The following is a 20,861-nucleotide window of genomic DNA, read 5'->3' on the forward strand; positions in this document are numbered from 1 at the left end:
CTCCGTCTCCTGGGTTCAAGTGATTCTCCTGCCTCAACCTCCCCAGTAGCTGGGATTACAGACACCCTCAACCATGCCTGGCTAATTTTTGTATTTTTAGTAGACAGGGGATTTCGCTATGTTAGTCAGGCTGGTCTCGAACCCCTGACCTCAGATGATCCACCTGCCTCGGCCTCCCAAAGTGCTGGGATTATAGGCATGAGCCACTGTGCCCAGCCTATTAGAAGGATTTTGAAGAGTTAAAAAAACCACATATGACTTTTGTAATCCCAGCACTTTGGGATCCTGAGGCAAGTGGATCACCTGAGGTCAGGAGTTTGAGACTAGCCCGGTCAACATGGTGAAACCCCATCTCTACTAAAAATACAAAAATTAGCTGGGCATGGTGGCGTGTGCCTGTAGTCCCAGCTACTCGGGAGGCTGAGACAGGAGAATCGCTTGAACCCAGGAGGCAGAGGTTGCAGTGAGCTGAGATCACACCATTCATTGCACTCCAGGCTGGGCATAGCGTAAGACACTGTCTCCAAAAAAAAAAAAAAAAAACTGCATGACTTTTAAATGTACTTTAAAAAAACAATGTTATTACTGATAAGATAAATAGCCAAAATGATGTACCACGTTTGACATGTGAGGCTGACAATGTCCATGATACGTGACTGGACCCTGCTTTGTGATGGGTGAAGGCAAAGGTGCTCCTACATTTGTGGAAGTGTAAATGGGTGCCATCTTTTTGGACGGTACTTTAGTAATCTTTATCCATTTTAAATACAATTAGACCCAGCCTTGTGTAAAACAGCAAGACTGAAGACCATTTAGGAGTCGATTAATAACAGATGGGTTAACTTAAGCAAAGTACCCTGCACCCTTAAAAATGCACAAGAATCAGCACAGAAAGCTGCCCCATTTGTAAGGCTCTTAACACCACACACGTGCACAGAACGTCTTTGGGTGAAAAGCAGAAAATAGGGAGGAGACACTATGGGGGCAGGGAAGGACACACTTCCCGCCACACCTTCTCCTATTGCTACTCTTTCAAATTAATACTGAAAAAGGCCGGGCGCAGTGGCTCACGCCTGTCATCCCAGAACTTTGGGAGGCTGAGGTGGGTGGATCACCTGAGGTCAGGAGTTCGAGACTAGCCCGGCCAACATGGGGAAACCCCTGTCTCTACTAAAAATATGAAAATTAGCCAGGCGTGGTGGCGGGTGCCTGTAATCCCAGCTACTCGGGAGGCTGAGGCAAGAGAATTGCTTGAACCCGGGAGGCAGAGGTTGCAGTGAGCAGAGATCATGCCATTGTGCTCCAGCCTGGGCAAAAGAGGCAGACTTGGTCACACACACACACACACACACACACACACCACCAAATACTAAAGAGTCCTCCCATTAAAAAATCATTTTAGTAGAAGCTAAGTAGACATAAATGAATTTCACCAAAATTGAGGTATTCTTAACATTACCCATCCATGGAAGACCAAAAAACTAGGTACACGTGAGCACTGATAGAACATTGAAGTTTATGTGCTGTATTACTCAAAATAGAACCATAGCAAGAAAATAAGCTTTTCTACACATTCCTATATTTAGGGACAGTATTGACTATTGGTAAATGGAAAAATACTTATTTCTGAGCACATGTTTAAAAGCTTACATCCCAACCACAGAACAATTAAGATTTTTCTAGGTTTTTCTCCCCCTTTCTAAGTTAACACAAACCACCTGGACACATGGAAATTGAAAGCAAAACACAGAAGACAAAGACTCTCAACTTAGGCAATGAAATTAGGAAGGAAGGTTATTTAAGAGAGAATGAATTTTGGATCGTCATATCTAAACACTTCTATATACACGTAATTTGAATTAAACATTTCCCGTACCGCTCTACACAATCCTTTAAAGGGGCTGGAGGACCAAGACGTGAACCAGGGCTGTAAAAACCAACAAAAACCTCAGGGGTGGGTAAGGAAATGAGTATAGTCTAGGGCCGGTGATTTTATTTTTAGGATGAGGTGACTGAGCAGGTTCATACGTTCAGAGCTGAGAATAAATAAAGGTAGAAGCAGCAAGAAGATGATGAAGACTTTGTCTATATCCTGTCTTAGGTGACTCAAAGCATTTCATTTAAACTTTATATAGCATATATATATATATATACATATATATTTGTGTAAATGTATTTTTTTTTCTTGAGACAGAGTCTTGCTCTGTCACCCAGGCTGGAGTGCAATGGCGTGATCTCAGCTCACTGCAACCTCTGCCTCCTAGATTCAAGTGATTCTCCTGCCTCAGCCTCCCGAGCAGCTGGGATTACAGGGGCCCACCACCACGCCTAATTTTTTGTATTTTTTTAGTAGAGGCGGGGTTTCCCCATGTTGGCCAGGCTGGTCTGGAACTCCTGACCTCAGGTGATCTGCCCACCTCGACCTCCCATAGTGCTGGGTTACAGGTGTGAGCCACCGCGCCCGGCCTTACATAGCATATTAATATACAAAGGGCATCACCGTCCTCACGCCAGGGTCCGAAGCTGAGGTTCCGTGGTGTGACTGGGTTGCTCTGTTTCAGGGGGAAAGTGCATTAACGCATACGGGGTGATAACGCCCAGTTGTCACAGAGTGGGAACTGATCAATACAAGCCCCAGAGACAGATGACTGGATGGCATAAGGATTAATTTGGGATAGGCACAGTCACTTTTTCCCGTGAAGTCGGATGGGTGAGGAGTTGGGGAGAAGCTAGTTACTCGAGTCCAGGCAGGATTACAGCTGGAGGGAGGTAAAGGAAGGCTGCTAGTTGAGGTTATTTTCTGAGGATGAGTGACTTCCCTAAGCTTGCATTTTGTCTCTATGCTTTTCCTACAGACCGTACCCCTCCCACCTCACCTTTCTACGCAGGTGTCCTGAATGGTTAGAAAGAAGCAGTTAAGATTATAGCGCTTGAAGTCTCAGACCCAGCTTTGAATGATTTGCCACTTTCTACCCCAGGCAAGCCATTTAACTTATCTGGGGCTCAGCTTCCTTTCTTGGTAAACAGGACAAACAACACCATCAGAATTATATGACATTTCAATAACCAAGTTTTGGTTAACCATAGTATTTGCACAATTAGCACCATAACACCCTCTGGACTCCTACCAAATGCAGACCAGACATTAGCTAATCCCGACGTTCAAGTCGCAGTACCCCCTACTCTGTACTCTTATTTTTTACTTGAGACAAAGTCTCACTGTCACCCAGGCTGGAGTGCAGTGGCGTGATCTTGGCTCACTGCAACCTCTGCCTCCTGGGTTTCAAGTGATTCTCCTGTCTCAGCCTCCCTAGAAGGTGGGATTATAGGCACATGCCACCACACCCGGCTCATTTTTGTACTTTTATTAGAGATGAGGAGTTCACCATGTTGGCCAGGCTGGGCTTGAACTCCTGACCTCAGATGATCCACCTGCCTCGGCCTCTCAAAGTGCTGGGATTATAGGCGTGAGCCACTGCACCCAGCCCTCTGTACAGTATTTTAGACCGAATGTCTGAAAAGGACGAGAGACGTACCTAAATATCCCGAGTAAATGTGAGGTTTTAGAGGAAGATCTTTTCAGCAAAATGGGGTAACTGGACTTTGTTCTTTCGAGGAATCCTTTGGTCCTGGGCTTTGAGCAGCCAGAAGGGAGAGGTTGGGGGCACCTAGTAAGCTCAATATGCAGGTTCTAATCAGCAGCGGAGAACAAAAGCGGGAAGGGCAGAGAAGACAGGAGGATACTCACCAACTGCACACCTCACCGCCAAGAGCGGGCCCAGCTCTGGGTCAGCTGGCAATCACGGAAAAAAGAAGGCCACGCCCAGCTCCACGCCCACGTGACGGTAGTTCCTGGGGAGCGCTGAGCCAGTGATGTTGCTGCTGCTCATTGGCTGCAACCGGCTCTGAACCACCAGCCCCAGGGAACAGGCACTTTTCTGCACCTGTGTGCGCCACTTACAGGTGCTGCTGCTGGCAAGAGGCTGCCTTCACCCCCACACACCTGTGCTGAGGGCGCCCAGATGCTGACAGCCTTCAGCTGGCTGTCCCGGAGCAATTAGTGTATGTGTGTGTGTGTGTGTGTGTGTGTGTGTGTATGTGTATGTGAGAGAGAGTGTGTGTGTGAGAGAGAGAGACAGAGAGACTGCATGTGTGTGAGAGACAGTGTGTGTGTGAGAGAATGTGTGTGAGACAGTGTATGCGTGTGTGTGTGTGAGAGAATGTGTGAGACAGTGTATGTGTGTGTGTGTGAGAGAGACAGTGTGAGAGACAGAGTGTGTGTGAGGGAGTGTGTATGAGAGAGTGTGTGTGAGAGAGAGAGAGCGTGTGTGTGTGTGTGTGTGTGTTGGGTGCCCTTATTTTACATAATCCGGAAGTTGCCCTTGGCATTTTTTTATTTTTGTGTATTGACAAATTATCATTGTATATTTTCCTGGGGTCCAATGTGATCTTCTATGTATACAATGTCAAATGATTAAATCAAGCTAACAAACACATCCGTTGCCTTGAATACTTATTTTTTTTGTGGTGAGAACACTTGAAATGTACTCTTTTAGCAATCTTGGAACAGAAGTGTATACTTTTGATAAAGTCCCATGTATTTATTTTTAGTTTTTTTGATGTGGAGTCTTGCTCTGTGACCCAGGCTGGAGTACTCAGTGCGAACTCCGCCTCCTGGGTTCAAAGGATTCTCCTGCCTCAGCCTCCTGAGAAGCTGGGACTACAGGTGTGTACCACCACGCCCGGCTAATTTTCGAATTTTTAGTAGAGATGGGGTTTCACTATGTTGGCCAAACTGATCTCGATCTCCTGACCTCAGGTGATCCACCCGCCTCGGCCTCCCAAAGTGCTGGGATTACAGGCATGAGCCACTGCGCCTGGCCAACTGTGTTTGAAAATTCCATTTGAAGAATTTATGGTGAATGCATTTTAAAATTTATGGTCTCTCCTTAGGTCATGAAGGTCTTCTGATTAGTTAACTTTTAGAAAGTGTAGTGTCTTTCCTTTCATATTTAGATTTATACTATACTTGGAATTAATTTTGTATATGGTTTGAGGTAGGAATTCAGATTTTTTTCTTCTATGTATGACCAATCAATTGAGCACCATTTGTTAAAATACCACCCTTTCCCTAGTCTTTTGTAATGTCAGCGTGTCAGAAGTCACGTGATCATATTTGTGACCTTCTGTTTTGGACTCTATTCTGTTTCCCTAGTATATTTCTCCAATCTTTAATTAAATGCATGGAAAATACCATACTGTGCTAGCTATCCTGAACTCTTTGCATTTCTTCTTTTTCCTTTTTTTTTTTGAGACGGAGTCTCACACTGTCGCCTGGGCTGGAGTGCAATGGCATGATCTCAGCTCACTGCAACCTCCGCCTCCCCAGTTCACACGATTCTCCTGCCTCAACCTCCCTAGTAGCTGGGATTACAGGTGCCTGCCACCGCGCCTGGCTAATTTTTTGTATCTTTAGTAGAGACAGGGTTTCACCATGTTGGTCAGGCTGGTCTTCAACTCCTAACCTTGTGATCCGCCCACCTGGGCCTCCCAAAGTGTTGGGATTACAGGTGTGAGCCACCACACTTGGCCACATTTCTTCATATACTTTAGAATTTGCTTGTAAATTTCCACTAGAGTACTTTGGGAATTTTATGGTAATTGCAATAACTTTATGAATACAGCCGAGGAAAATTGTCATCTTTGAAAGACTGTGTTCCTATTCATGAAGTTTGTATATTTTTCCATTTATTAGGTATTCTTTAAATTTTTCTTTTGAGACAGGGTCTCACTCTGTTGCCCAGGCTGGAGTGCAATGGTGCAAGCATGGCTTACTGCAGCCTCGACCTCCTAGGCTCAAGTGATCTTCCCCACTTGGCCTCCCAAAGGGGCGGGATTACAGGCATGAGCCACTGGACCTGGCCATGGCACAACTTTTTTTTTTTTTTTTTTTTTGAGACAGAGTTTTGCTCTTGTTGCTCAGGCTGGAGTGCAATGGCGCGATCTCGGCTCAATGCAACCTCCACCTCCTGGGTTTAAGGGATTCTCCTGCCTCAGCCTCAAAAGTAGCTGGGACCACAGGCATGCACCACCATGCCCGGCTAATTTTGTATTTTTAGTAGAGACGGGGTTTCTCCATGCTGGCCAGGCTGGTCTCAAATTCCTGACCTCAGGCGATCTGCCCGCTTCGGCCTCCCAAAGTGCTGGGATTACAGGCATGAGCCACTGCACCTGGCCGCAACTGTGATTGTTTATTCCTATTTGAGATTATTGACACCAGTATAAAATAAATTTTTTTATGCTTTTAAAAACTGCTTAATAGTACATAGTAATACATTTTATTTTCATATATCGAGTTGTGTGGGATCTTATTAAATTCACTTTTTAATTATTATTTTTTAATCCCTAAGGTTTACCAGGATTATCAGTTCTCGTTCTATGTATGTAATCATATTGTTTGTGGAAAATGACAGTTTTATTCCCATCTTTATAATGTTGTGTTTATTATTCCTCTTGTTGCCCTGTTACACTGACTAGGACCTCCAGTGCAAAGTTAAATAAAAGTTGTAATACTGGTTGGGTTTTTTTGCCCTCATTTTTATCTTAGGGAAAGTATTTTCACTATTCTCCAACGAACATGTTAGCAGTAATTTTTTAAAGCCCTTCCTCAAATTAAATAAGTCACCATCAGTTCCAAGTTTGCCAAGGGTTTTTAAAAATCATAAACTGATGCTGAATTTTATCAACTTTTTTTTTTTTTTTTTTACGTCTACTGGGTCGGTCTTCCTGAATCTGAAATAGTTCCTGCCGACTTTGTGTTTTTGTTCTGTCATGTCACTGAGGCCCTGCCGTGTTTATCTCAGTACGTTCCATCCGCAGGCACATGATATTCATTTGTTTCATTAGTGATGTTAACTTTGAGCACTTGGCTAAGGCACCATCTGCCCTGTTTTCCCACTGCTCTTACTTTGTAATTCACATGTAGTTTCTGGGGAGAACCTTAAAGACTCGTGAGTACATCAAGTCTCCATCTACTGGTTTCAGCATCTTCTGATGGTTTCTCTAATACCACATTTCTTCATTCATTTATTTGCTTTTTTTGTTTGTTTGTTTTGAGACGGAGTCTCATTCTGTCACCCAGGCTGTAGTGCAGTGGCACAATCTCAGCTCACTGCAACCTCCACCTCCTGGGTTCAAGTGATTCTCCTGCCTCAGCCTCCTGAGTACCTGTGACTACAGGCATGCACCACTACACCCAGCTAATTTTTGTATTTTTTAGTAGAGACGGGGTTTCACCATGTTGGCCAGGCTGGTCTTGAACTCCCGACCTCAGGTGATCCACCTGCCTCAGCCTTCCAAAGTGCTGGGATTACAGGCGTGAGCCACCGCACCTGGCCTACTTTCAAAATATTCTTTTTCTTTTGCAACTGCCCTATGCTGTATCTCCTTTGCTGTGTGTCTTTTGCTTAAATTCTTTTAAACAAAGACAAGAACTGAGGTCTCACAACTGTCATCCACATTTCTATCATTATTTGGTTTGATGATTAAATTATTCCAGATTTGGCCAGTGGGAACTCATTCAATCAGGCTCCTTGTTCCTATTGCTATGTCCCCATTATTATTATTTTTTCAGAGACAGGGTCTCACTCTGTTGCCCAGGCTGGAGTGCAGTGATGCACCATGGCTCACTGCAGCCTTGAACTTCTGGGCTCAAGTGATCTTCCCACTTCAGCCTCCCAAATAGCTGGGACCACAGGCATGCGCCATCATGCCAGGTGATTTGTAAAACATTTTTAATGTAGATGGGGACTCCCTATGTTGCCCAGGCTGGTCGCTAACTCTTGGGCTCAAGCAACCCTCCACCTTAACCTCCCACAGTGCTGAGATTACAGGTGCAAGCCACTGGCCTGGCCCCCATTGCTCTCTGAGCATTGTCTTACTTCTGGCACAAGAGGGTCCAGGCCCATTCTGTACATTCCCAGCACCAACGATGGAGTCAGCTCTTTCTCTGAAGATTCTTGGTTCCTTTAATGAGGAACGGTGCTTAGAAAACAATACCTGAGCACCAGTGTGCTGTTTCTATGATACCATTGTTTCTACACTTAAGTTTCTTTTTCATGGCTGAATAGTACTCCATTGTGTATAAGTACCACATTTTCTTTACCCAGTCATCTGTTGATGGACACTTAGGTGCTTCCAAATCTTGGCTATTGTGAATAGTGCTGCAATAAACATGGAAGTGCAGATATCTCTCTGATTTACTGATTTCTTTGGGGTATATACCTAGCAGTGGGATTGCTAGGGTGGAGGTTGAAGATCCCAACTGCTCTGGCTTTTGAAATAAAATGTCTTCAGAATTAAGAAACCAACCTGGGCCGGGCTTAGTGGCTTACGCCTGTAATCCCAGCACTTTGGGAGGCCAAGGCAGGCGAATCACGAGGTCAAGAGATCAAGATCATCTTGGCCAACATGGTGAAACCCCGTCTCTGCTAAAAATACAAAAAAATTAGCTGGGAGTGGTGGTGCACACCTGTAGTCCCAGCTACTCAGGAGGCTGAGGCAGAAGAATCACTTGAACCCAGGAGTCAGAGGTTGCAGTGAGCCGAGATCGTGCCACTGCACTCCAGCCTGGTGACAGAGTGAGACTCCATCTCAAAAAAAAAAAAAAGAAAAGAAACCAACCTGGATGATACCTGATCGTTACGTTGTAAAAAGACGGCTGTTTCAGAAGGAAAAAAAAAACTATTGTGATTGCTTTCTAGATCTTTGAGTTTTAAATGCTGCCATAACTAATTTAAGAATGTAGTAGTTAGTTAGGACCTTAAAAAGTTGAGAGTTACACTTCATTTTTAGAGCCCTTAAACATGAGGTGATTTCTTTTTTCCAGTACTTGCTACATTTATTATCTTCCTTAGAAGTTCCTTGTGCACACTTTCCCCAGACACGTTAAGAAAAGGTTTCTTCCTTAACAGCTGATGGACCAGTCTATTGGTAAATAAATCACACTCTAAAAAATTTCAAATTGCATTCATGCATATTTTTAATTAAATTTTTCTAATACCCTTGAAGATATGAAGACATATCTCCAAGAGATGTTTACATGACATATTCAAAGACATTCTGCTAGCCAGGAGTAGATGTGGGTTGGAACTCACCTTACCTTGGTGCCCCCAATGCAGTGACTAATCTATGTGTTAACACATGACACTCCATAATGTTGATGGAGCTATTTGGAGGTCATGCTCTACACCAGTTCCCAGAACGAATGGAGCCATTCCAGAGTCAGGACGGCCCACAAAATAGGCAACTGTGTCCCAATTTCTCATTGGGAAAAAAAAATACCCAGAGGGCCACCAGATCAGTCACCAGAGGGTCCAGATCGATTCATCTCTATTGCTTCATCACAGCACTAAGAATTCCAGTCCTGTATTATCTTCAGGAAGTCTCCTTCCACTGCAGGGCCCTCCAGTCTTGCCAGCATATCCACTTCATTACTGTCTTTCTTCTCCCTTGGAAGGATAAAAACAAGGTTTTGTTTTCTTACATTTAGTTTTCTTTTGCAGCCCCGAAACAAGGAGACAGAACTTCTAGAACAGAAATTTACTACCTAGGAGACCACCATGGCCCCATGCAGTAGGTCAAGATGAATAGGGGCACTCTTAGGAGCTCAGGAATGAATTCAAAGTGCCTTGGGGCTCAACCAAGACAGCCCCCATGATCCCTCCTCCTACGAATCACACCCTTGGATGGCTCCCTCTCTCACTGGACCAGGGCTGGACTGTGGCCAATAAAACAAGGCAGACGTGATGGGACGTCACTTTCAAGATTAAGTAATAAAAGACTGTGGCTCTGTTTTGGGCTGTCAGTCATCTCTCTCTGCCACCGCCTCCCTCTGCCTCTGCCTCTCTCAGCCTCTTGTTCTGGAGGAAGCCAGCTGCAATGTCATGAGCAACTCCCTGGAGAACAACTGAGGCCCCCTGCCCACAGCCACACAAGTGAGCCTGGAGGCAGATTCAACAGCCCTCATCAAACCCCAGCCAGTGGCTCAACTGAGACCTCGGGAGATACCACAAGCTGGAACCTCCCAGTCACATCGCTGTCGTATTTCTGACCCTCAGAAATTGTGTAAAACAATACACCTTTACATTGCTTTAAGTTACTAAGCGTTGAGGTAATTCACTGCATAGCAATAGATGACTAACACACCAGGAAAAATTGCATCTTTCACCCAGAACCTACCACTGGTTGAGAACACGTGTTAGGCACTGTGCTAAGTGCTGTATGTGTGACTTTTTCTCAGTCATCATAAAATCTCCATGGGAGAAGACACCATCCCAATTTTATAGATGAGCAAATCGAGGCTCAGAAAGATTAACTTGTTCGCGGCTATATAGCTGGTAAGTCATAACAAACTCAGTTGTTCAGGAAGAAAAGGTGAAGAAATGAAGAAAAGAGAAGACAAAGACAAGAAAGAAGATATCAGATAGGAGAATCCCAGTTAATGGTTCCTTTAGGTAAAAGTGGGAGTTGGGGGTTTGAACAGCTACATTAAGGGAACTATAAATCCCCAGGAAACAAAAGCAGAATGGTAGCAACACCTGAAACAATGGCATTCCAGGTCCACCATCTCACTTTCTATTTTTAGAGACAGGGTCTCACTCTGTTGCCCAGGCTGGAGTGCAGTGATGTGATCATGGCTCACTGTTGCCTCAACCTCCTGGGCCCAAGAGATCCTCTCACCTCAGCCTCCTGAGTAGCTGGGACTACAGGCATGCACCACCACACCTAGTTAATTTTTCTATTTTTTAGTAGAAGACAGGGTTTTGCAATGTTGCCCAGGCTGGTCTGAACTCCAGACTCAAGCGATCTGCCTGTCTCAGTCTCCCAAAGTGCTGGGATTACAGGCATGCACCACTACACCCAGTCCAGCATCTCACGTTTTACAAGGAGTGATTGGTTTTGCACAGGAAACCTGGTGGAGACTTACAAAATGACCTCTTCTCTCTTCTTTTGGCTTGAGAAGGCCTCACACAAGGTCAGAATACCATAGACTCCAATCGCATTCTTGCTCATGTCCAGATGTCTCAGATGTTGGTTTTTGCGGAGCACAGAAGCCATGGCCTGGCAGCAGATGGAAGTGAACAGGCAGTTTTCCAGCCTGTGACACAGAAACAGACAGCAGAGAAGTCATCACGACTCATCTGAGAGCTTAGCTGGTGTGACACCTTACAGCCTAGAGATCGCACTGACAGGAATGCGTAATGTTGTTCCAGCTATGGTCTATTCACCTGTAGTCAATCAGTTTCTTTGTGTCCTTTCGGTGATTTCAGAGCAGGCTATAGAATTCCTCACTCTAAGAATTTATGAGCCAAGTATATCTTTTGAAAATGGCTTGTACCTACTTATCTGCATTCATTCAAAAGGTATTTGATTCCACCTAGTGGACATTTTTGACACAAAAGTGAGCAACACACACCATCCTTGCCTTCCTGTAACTCACAGTTGACTGGGCAGGGTATTGAGGGAGGAGACAGGTAACAAAATACATGTATTCATATAGCATGGTTTTATTGTCCTAATGGGCCAGGTGTTTGGATCTTTTTTAAAAAAATTTTATTTGGAGACTAAGTCTCACTCTGTTGCCCAGGCTGGAGTGCAGTGGTGTGACCCTGACTCACTGTAGCCTCAAATTCCTTGGCTCAAGCAATCCTACTACCTAGTAGTCTCCCTAGCAGCTGGGACTGCAGGCACACGCCACCACACCACACCCAGCTCGAATCCTTCTATGAGTAAGTCACTTTGCCCTCCCACACAGTACTCACTGAAAAGTTGGGGAGGCACATCTACAAATAAGTGACCATGTCTCAAAGAGGTGCCGTGTATCATAAATACAATGCCGGCCCATGAGAGTCCTTGAACAAGGAGTAAAATTCATGGATTATTAATCAGTTAATGGGTTATCATGGGAGTGGGATGGGTGGCTGTATAAGAAGAAGGAAAGAGATCTGAGCCAGTATACAGCATGCTCCGTGACTCACTAGTGACCCTGCAGAGAATCCCCACCAGCACTAAGGCTCTCACCAGATGCAGCCCCTCCACCTTGGACTTCTCAGCCTCCACAGTCCTTTTCTTTATAAGTCATGCAATTCCAGGTATTCTGTTATAAGCAACAGAAAATAGACTAAGACAGATAGGGTCCATGAATTTTACACTGAGCCAAGTTACTGCTCATGGCCGAAACTAGATTAAAAAAATAATCTCAGTAACTCGCCATTTAACATTAGGTATATCTCCAAATGCTATCCCTCCCCCCTCTAAAACTTAAAGTATAATAATAAAATAAAATAAAAATAATAAAAAAAAGAAAACAGCAAACCCAAAGGGGACAGGTGGATGAAAAGGACCTAAAGCAGATAATTGTCTTGTTAGCCCCACAGGTATACTGGAAACATAAAATTAATTTTGTGATCTGAAAAAAAAAAATCTCATACAAGCAAAGGCTTAGAAAATACTGCATAAACACTTTCAAGTATAGAAAGTTCTTTTCTACCTGAAAATATATTTCACTCAATCTAAGAGATAAATCAACATTTAAAACCCAAACTAGATTTGAGGCATCAAAGAATCATGACTGGCAGTGAATTCGTACTGAATTTAATTTGAGAAGCAATTCATCAACAAAAAGGAATACCATTATCCAAACTAATCCTGGAAATGAAAGATGTTCTACAATACAATAATTTATTTATTTATTTATTTATTTATTTTTATTTATTTATTTATTTATTTTTTTGAGACGGAGTCTCGCTGTGTCCCCCAGGTTGGAGTGCAGTGGCGTGATCTCAGCTCACTGCAAGCTCCGCCTCCTGGGTTCACGCCATTCTCCTGCCTCAGTCTCCCGAGTAGCTGAGACTACAGGCGTCCGCCAACACGCCCGGCTAATTTTTTGTATTTTTAGTAGAAACGGGGTTTCACCGTGTTAGCCAAGATGTTCTCGATATCCTGACCTCGTGATCTGCCCGTCTCGGCCTCCCAAAGTGCTGGGATTACAGGCGTGAGCTACCGCGCCCGGCCAAGACAATAATTTAAATGAGCTAGATTAAATACCAAGATTATGCTAATGGAGAGCAAAAAATTTGGATTGAAAGAGGTAAAATTAGATTCATTTTTTGATCATGAGAGAAGAGATGTTTACAAGTCTTTTCCAAATACTTAAGGTAACCAAAGAATTAAAAAGAGAATGAATGCTTTTATATCACTGGCTGGTATACATGTTAGCAAAGAGACCATAAAAAACAGGGAAATATATACATTATATATTTTCATATATAAATATATTAATATAATTAATATATATTTTAATATTATACATATATAAAATATAATACATATATTTATATAATATAAATTATGTATATATAAATATATAATATATAACAATATGTAAGTATATAATGTATAATATATTGTATATTTACATATATATACATATAATATATTCATATTTATTTTTATATATTATTCATATATACTTATATATAAATAATATATACTTATATGTATAATATATAAAATAAGTATCTACATATAAATAATATCTATAAAATAAGTATATATGTGTCTGTACATATATGTGTACATATATGTAGATATCTTATGTATCTTTACATACTATATATGTATCTTATGTATCTTTATATACATACATGCGTATATATGTATCATGTATCTTTATATATGTATATACATATATATGTATCTTATGTATCTTTATATACATATAAGTATATATGTATATACGTATCTTATGTATCTTTATATACATATATACATGTATGTATCTTTTTTTTTTTTTGAGACAGAGTCTCGCTCTGTGGCCCAGGCTGGAGTACAGTGGTGTGATCTCAGCTCACTGCAAGCTCCGCCTCCTGGGTTCACACCATTCTCCTGCCTCAGCCTCCCAATTAGCTGGGACTATAGGCGCCTGCCACCACGCCCAGCTAATTTTTTGTATTTTTAGTAGAGACGTGGTTTCACTGTGTTAGCCAGGATGGTCTCGATCTCCCGATCTCGTGATCCGCCCCGCTCGGCCTCCTAAAGTGCTGGGATTATAGGTGTGAGCCACTGCACCTGGCCACATGTGGCTTTATATACATATATACGTATATATGTGTCTTTATATACATATATGTGTATATATATATATCTCCTAAGTGTAAAATTCAATTTCAGAAGACCAGTCATCTCAGGTATCAGTCTAAAATTGACAAACTCTTTGTTATCTTTTATTCAACTGGAAGAATATTTTCTAAAACAATTATTAACACAGATTGCTGCATCCCACTCTCAGAGTTTCTGATTCCCTAGGTCCGAAGTGGGGCCTCAAAATTTGTATGTGTCCTGCCCAGGCGAAACTGCTGCTGATCCACACTTTGAGAACCATGGCTCAGAAGCTTCCCAGCTCTCCAATTCAATGGAGGCAACAATCCAGAAACTTAAAAAGACAGCCCTTTCCTGTTATATGTTCCATCCTGAGAGACGCTTATATACAATTCTCCTGGTCTCATAGGAGGAGACGAGGGGCCACTTACTCCAGGATCTGTAATGTACAGTCAGGGTTCTTCAGGGCCTCACACAGCAGGATCACCCCATCATCCTTCAGGCTATTAAAACTCAGGTCAAGACTTTTCAGGGTTTTATTTTTACAGAGCGCAGAGATCATATCCTGACAGCAATTAAAGGTCAAGTCACACTTTCTCAGCCTGCAAAGAAACACAGGTTAAACAACAACAACAACAAAAACACCCTTACGTTTTACTTCTTTGTTTTTGGTTTCTGTTTTTATTTGTTTGTTTTGTTTGTTTGTTTTTTGTTTGTTTGTTTTTTTGCATAACAGCATAACCAAGATGCAATTAATATACCACACAATTCGCCCATTTAAAGTGTACCAAATATTGGTTTTCAGTCTATTTATAAAGTTGTACGATTATCACCACAATTTTAGAATATTTTTGTAAATTCGGTATAGAATATATTCGTCATCCCCAAGGAAAACCCTGGACACTTTAGAAGCCACTTCTCACTTCCTCCCCCAACCCACCCCAACCCTAACACCACGAATTTGCTTTCTTTTTCTGGATTTGCCTATTTTTGGCGTGTCATTTAAATGGAATCATACAATATGTGACTTTTTGCGTTTAGCTTCTTTCATCTACCATAATATTTTGAAGATTCGTCCGTGCTGTAGCATGAATCAGTATTTCATTTAAAAATTAAATAACATTCCATCACATGAATACACCATACTTTCTTTATGCCTTCATCAGGGCAAAGACACAGGTTGTTTCCAGGTCTTGGGTATTATGAGTATTATGAATAATGCCGCTGTGAACTGTGTGCAGGTTTTCATGTGGAGGTGGGTTTTTATTTCTTTTGTGGATACACCCACAAGCGGGACTGATGGCTCACGGATTAAGTCTGTGCTTCACCTTTTGAAGAACTGCCACAGCTGCTTTCCAAAGCAGTGGCACCGTTCCCTGCTTCTTTTTGGGGAGCTAAAAGTATCAGTGTTTCAGGGGGTATTTTGCACCACCTCATGCCTTTCACAAACATTTGCTGAGATTTACTAGGCTTGGGGCATTGAATTAGGGGATGGGAATTCACGCAGACAGGGCCCCTGCCTTTTAGCAGCTGATATTCTCATGTGAGACAAGAAATACAGAGGGGATTCGATGTTTATGGTTCAGTGATGTCCTAGTAAACCAGCTCTCTAGAGCAAACAAACAAAAGCCCTCATGTGTAGTGATTGCCAGTTTCCATGGTGCAAACACTTCTGCCATGGCTGATTTCAAGCTGTGGAAATGAACTACCTCGTGACAGAGCAGGAACACCATCATCTTGGACAGACACCGCCACTTTTAGTTCCAGCTCCCTTTCTAGCCTCATGCATTTCAAGGAAATCACTTCTCTCCTAATTACAAGCAGCCAGAAAGAGCAGACAGTAAAACACAGATAAGACAGCTCTGGCACAGAGGGAGGTGGAGGGAAAGTCTCTTGGGTAATTGCCAAACTTCCCCCTCATGCCATGAACCCCAGTAAAACAGTGGGCCTTAATAGCACATTCCTTTCCCTTCAGGTGCACTAGGATAGGGAAGCTAAAAGCAGACTCAGGGGATATGCCTGCAGCTGCAGAAAGATGTATGGGAACAGACACACAACTCTCCCTCCCAGATAAGCACAACCAAGCATCACAGAAGCAGTCCAAGTCTCTGATAAACATTCCCACCCCGAATCCTTAAAAGCTCTTAGTCTATAAGAGAGTGTAGCTCTGACCTAACTCGGCCAGAAGCCCCTCTCAGGTTTATTTTCTCTAAAATAAACCTGTCCTTAACTGTCAAGCCACTTTTTGTGTTTCTTTCCTCTTTCTTTAATTCTTATACCTCGAGGTAGTCGTTCTTACAGTGATGAACAGATAGATGTCAATATTCCTTATATTTAAAATACCCTGCAATCCCTCTGAGTTCACTCCTGGGTGTCTTGGTACACAGTTTGAGAACCCTGCCTCTAGATCATTTGCCTCTGAATCAGAAATAATAACCCTCCTCTTTATTGCGCTTTTCCCCTCAGCGCCAGCACCATGCCTAACACACAGTAGGCATTTAATAAATGTGTGACATGAGTGAATATATAGCAGGTTCTCTTCATCACCCTGTTCTGCTCCAGGGAGTTCTGAGAAGAAAGCATTCTGGGACTTACACCAGCCTCTGCAGAGGACATCTCAGGTGTGGCAGGGCATTCCAAATATGCTTGGCCCCTTCATCTTTCAAGGCGTTTTCCGCCAAGCTCAGGTGGGTCAGCATCTTACTCTGCCTGAGACAGGAGGCAAGGCTTTCACAAGTAAGCTGTGTAAGGTTGCAGTTCTCTATCCTATGGGAGAGAAGCACACAGACGACTGAATGGAGAGGGGTCTTTGTCTCACACAGAAGGGTGATCCTCTCAGTCAGGGCTCTCCCTCTGGAGGCAGAAGCATCCTCACACCTCTGTCATCACCACTCAGGACTTCCAAGCTTTCAAGGAAAGGACAGCAGCTTCGATGTGGGAATGGTGGGATGAAGGCATTGTGGATCAATAAAATTGATAGACTAAAAAGCTTCTGCACAGCAAAAGAAATAATCAACAGAGTTAACACACAGCCCACAGAGTGGGAGAAAATCTTCACAATCTGTACATCTGGCAAAGGACTAATATTCAGAATCTACAAAGAACAATTCAGCAAGAAAAAAAAAAAACAATCCCATCAAAAAGTGGGCTAAGGATATGAATAGACAATTCCTAAAAGAAGATATACAAATGGCCAAAAAGCAAATGGAAAAATGCTTGACATGACTAAGTGTCAGGGAACTGCAAATCAAAACCTCAATGCGATACCACCTCACTCCTGCAAGAATAGCTATAATCAAACAATAAAAAAAGGTGTTGGTGAAAAGGGAACCCTTTTACACTATTGATGGAAATGTAAACTAGTACAGCCACTATGGAAAATAGTGTGGAGATTCCTTAAAGAACTAAAAGTAGAACTACCATTTGATGCAGCGATCCCACTACTGGGTATCCACCCAGAGGAAAAGAAGTCATTATATGAAAAAGATACTTGCACACACATGTTTATAGCAGCACAATTTGCAATTGTGAAAATATGGAACCAGCCCAGATGCCCATAAATCAACGAGTGGATAAAGAAAATGACACACACACACACACACACACACACACACACACGCACACACCATGGAATACTACTCAGCCATAAAAAAGGAACAAAATAATGGCATTTGCAGTAACCAGGGTAGAATTGGAGACTATTTTTCTAAGTGAAGTAACTCAAGAATGGAAACCAAACATACCAAACATCGTGTGTTCTCACTCATATGTGGGAGCAAAGCTATAAGGACACAAAGGCATAAGAATGACATACTAGACTTTAGGAACTTGGGGGAAAGGGTGGGGGGTGGCAAGGGATAAAAGACTACACATTGGGTACAGTGTACACTGCTCGGGTGTTGGGCATGCTAAAATCCCAGAAATCACCACGATAAAGCTTATTTATGTAACCAGACACCACCTGTTCCCCCAAAACTTATTGAAATAGAAATTAAAACCTGAAAAAAAAAAGACTAGGTGCAGTGGCTCACATCTGTAATCCCAGCACTTTTGGAGGTCGAGGCAGGTGGATCACCTGAGGTCAGGAGTTCAAGGCCAGCCTGGCCAATGTGGCAAAAGCCCGTGTCTACTAAAAATACAAAAATTAGCCAGGTGTGGTGGTGGGTACCTGTAATCCCAGCTACTCAGGAGGCTCAGGCAGGAGAATCACTTGAAGCCAGGAGGCAGAGCTTGCAGCGAGCCAAGATAATGCCACTGCACTCCAGCCTGGGCAACAGAGCAAGGTTCTGTCTCAAAAAAAATAATTAAAACATAAAAAATAAATATATGAGATTAAGAGGGAAGAGAAAGAGACCATCAAAGAATAAATAGCAGACAAGGAGATGGCCGAGGAAGAGACATAATTTCGGAAGTTATAAAAAAGGAAAGACCCATTAAATACATGGGAAGACATGCAAATTAGGTAAACTAAGATAAACAGTTAGATGATATAAAAATCGTCACTAGTAATCAAGGAAATGCAAATTAAAACCGTAAGGTACCATTTCCTGCCCAACAGATTGGCAACAACAGTAACAACAATACTGATAATAATAAGACTTGGGTAAGAATCTGGAGTTGGGGCACTTTCATACCCATTGCTCTGGCTAATTGGTACACTCTGGAAACAAACCCACTAAAACCGATGAATACTCACCACGGCCTCGCAATTCTTTTCTTAGAATGTTCATCACAGTGTGTGTGCATGTGCGTGTGTGTGTGTGTGTGTGTGTCTGTGTGTAGTCAACAATTGGAAGCAGCCCAAACCTCAACTGTGAGTAGAATGAATAACTAAATTCTTGGATCTTCATATCAATATCATTCTGTAGCGAAGAGGAATTAACTATAGAAGCAACTAAACAGATGAACACTAAGATATAGATCAGGAAAAAAACACATCGCAGGTGATACTTTTATGTAAAATCCTTTTTTTTTTTTTTGAGACGAGTCTCACTCTGTCATTCAGGCTGGAATGCAGTGGTGCGATCTCGGCTCACTGCAACATCTGCCTCCTGGGTTCAAGGGAATCTCCTACCTCAGCCTCCCGAGTAGCTGGGATTATAGGTGCGCACCACCACGCCTGGCTAATTTTTGTATTTTTAGTAGAGATGGGGTTTCACCATGTTGGCCAGGCTGGTCTCAAACTCCTGACCTCAGGTGATCCACCCACCTTGGCCTCCCAAAGTGCTGGGATTATAGGCATGAGCCACCATGCCCGGCCCTTTTATGTAAAATTCAAAGCAATGCAAAACGATGTGATGCCTGTTTAAGGATACACGGGTAGTAATATTAATACTGTACATAAATTAAGGAGCCTGATCAACCTGATTCGATATGTCATCACAGTGGGGTCGGGGGCAGGGTCAATAAAACCAGTGAGGACAGAGGAAAACAGAACTGATGAGTTCTATTTCATAAACGGGATGATGGATACATAGGACTCATTATGCTTGATATAGAATATTAGGTATAAATCCATACTTTCATGTAGGTATGTTATTTCTCTTTCATTCTTGGCTGGACCCTTATTGACCTATCTATATAATTACATCGATCACAAGACTTAGGTTTGCTCCTTTACATGCACCTTCCCTGTGACTGCTTTTCTCACAGAAGCACTAAATCTACCGAACAATCACCACAACCACAACCACAACCACAGCCACAGCCATAGCCACTAGAAAGGAGACTTACGACAGCCTCTCCAGCTGGGCCACGGACAGGTAATATGCCCCACAGTCCTCCAGGGAGTTTTTTCTTAGTATGAGAGTCTTTAGATGTCTGTTACCTTGAAGATTATTGCCAAGATCGGTCCAAATTCTAGGGGTGGCCAAGCAGTTCTCCAACCTGTAGAAGCCAGACACAAATGCTGAGCCATGGCTCTGGGGAAAATGGTACGTGTAGAGCCTCCTGGATCCCACTGTCTCACGTCTCAGTCTTCACAGCAGAGACTCAGGGGATTATTTCCAACTTTCCGGCCAGCACACCTGCACCAAGCTCAGGAACTTCCTACCAAGTCATCAGCAGAAAACAGCACACTCTTGGGGCTGTCATCAACTGGAATACAATAACGACTGAGCTCTCACTATCTCCATTCAGCTCCTTGAAATACAAATTTCAAAAAAAGTTAGTTGGAAAAAGATAATTGTGTATATTTATGGGGTCCAATGTAATATTTTCATTTATGTATACATTATAGAAAGAGTCAATAAGCTAATTAACATATCCATCATCTCACCAACTTAATTTTTTTTGTAGTGAGAATGTTAAAAATCTACTCCTTTAGCAACTTTGAAATAATAGGTTATTATTAGTTACAGTCACCCTGCTGTGCAATAGACCTCAATGCTTATTTCTCCTGTCTAACTCACACTTTGTGCATTTATTTGCCCATCATCATCAAGGTGAAGAACTGAGAATTTTTCGAGTCTCACAGCTACTGTCTTCTCAGGCTGGATTTCAGCCTCAAGGTGGGCTGTTTACATAAAGACATCCAGTGAAGCATTGTGCTTACCACCTCCAGGTTCCAGCCACCTGAGCTTTCTGTTCTGTGCAAGAAAGATAATGAAATGCAGAGATTATCCAAGCTACATTCAACTCTGTTGGATGTAAAGGAGCAACGCTGGCAGATGAAAACAAAACAAGAGGTCATACAAATTCTG

At 42.7% G+C, this 20,861-nt stretch overlaps 1 protein-coding gene across 1 annotated transcript in view; it reads right to left on the reverse strand.

Annotated features, from left to right (window-relative positions):
* Positions 1 to 2,573: 2,573 nt before the first annotated feature.
* NLRP8 (NLR family pyrin domain containing 8) overlaps positions 2,574 to 20,861 on the reverse strand; it is a 39,570-nt gene continuing 21,282 nt past the window's right edge. Inside the window, 6 exon segments of the mRNA XM_003277209.2 lie at positions 2,574 to 2,681; positions 2,684 to 2,759; positions 10,988 to 11,158; positions 14,592 to 14,762; positions 16,756 to 16,926; positions 19,894 to 20,046. Coding sequence (XP_003277257.2) covers positions 2,574 to 2,681; positions 2,684 to 2,759; positions 10,988 to 11,158; positions 14,592 to 14,762; positions 16,756 to 16,926; positions 19,894 to 20,046 — 850 coding nt within the window.

The sequence above is a fragment of the Nomascus leucogenys genome, chromosome 10 (assembly GCF_006542625.1).
Source record: "Nomascus leucogenys isolate Asia chromosome 10, Asia_NLE_v1, whole genome shotgun sequence".
Classification (NCBI taxonomy): domain Eukaryota; kingdom Metazoa; phylum Chordata; class Mammalia; order Primates; family Hylobatidae; genus Nomascus; species Nomascus leucogenys.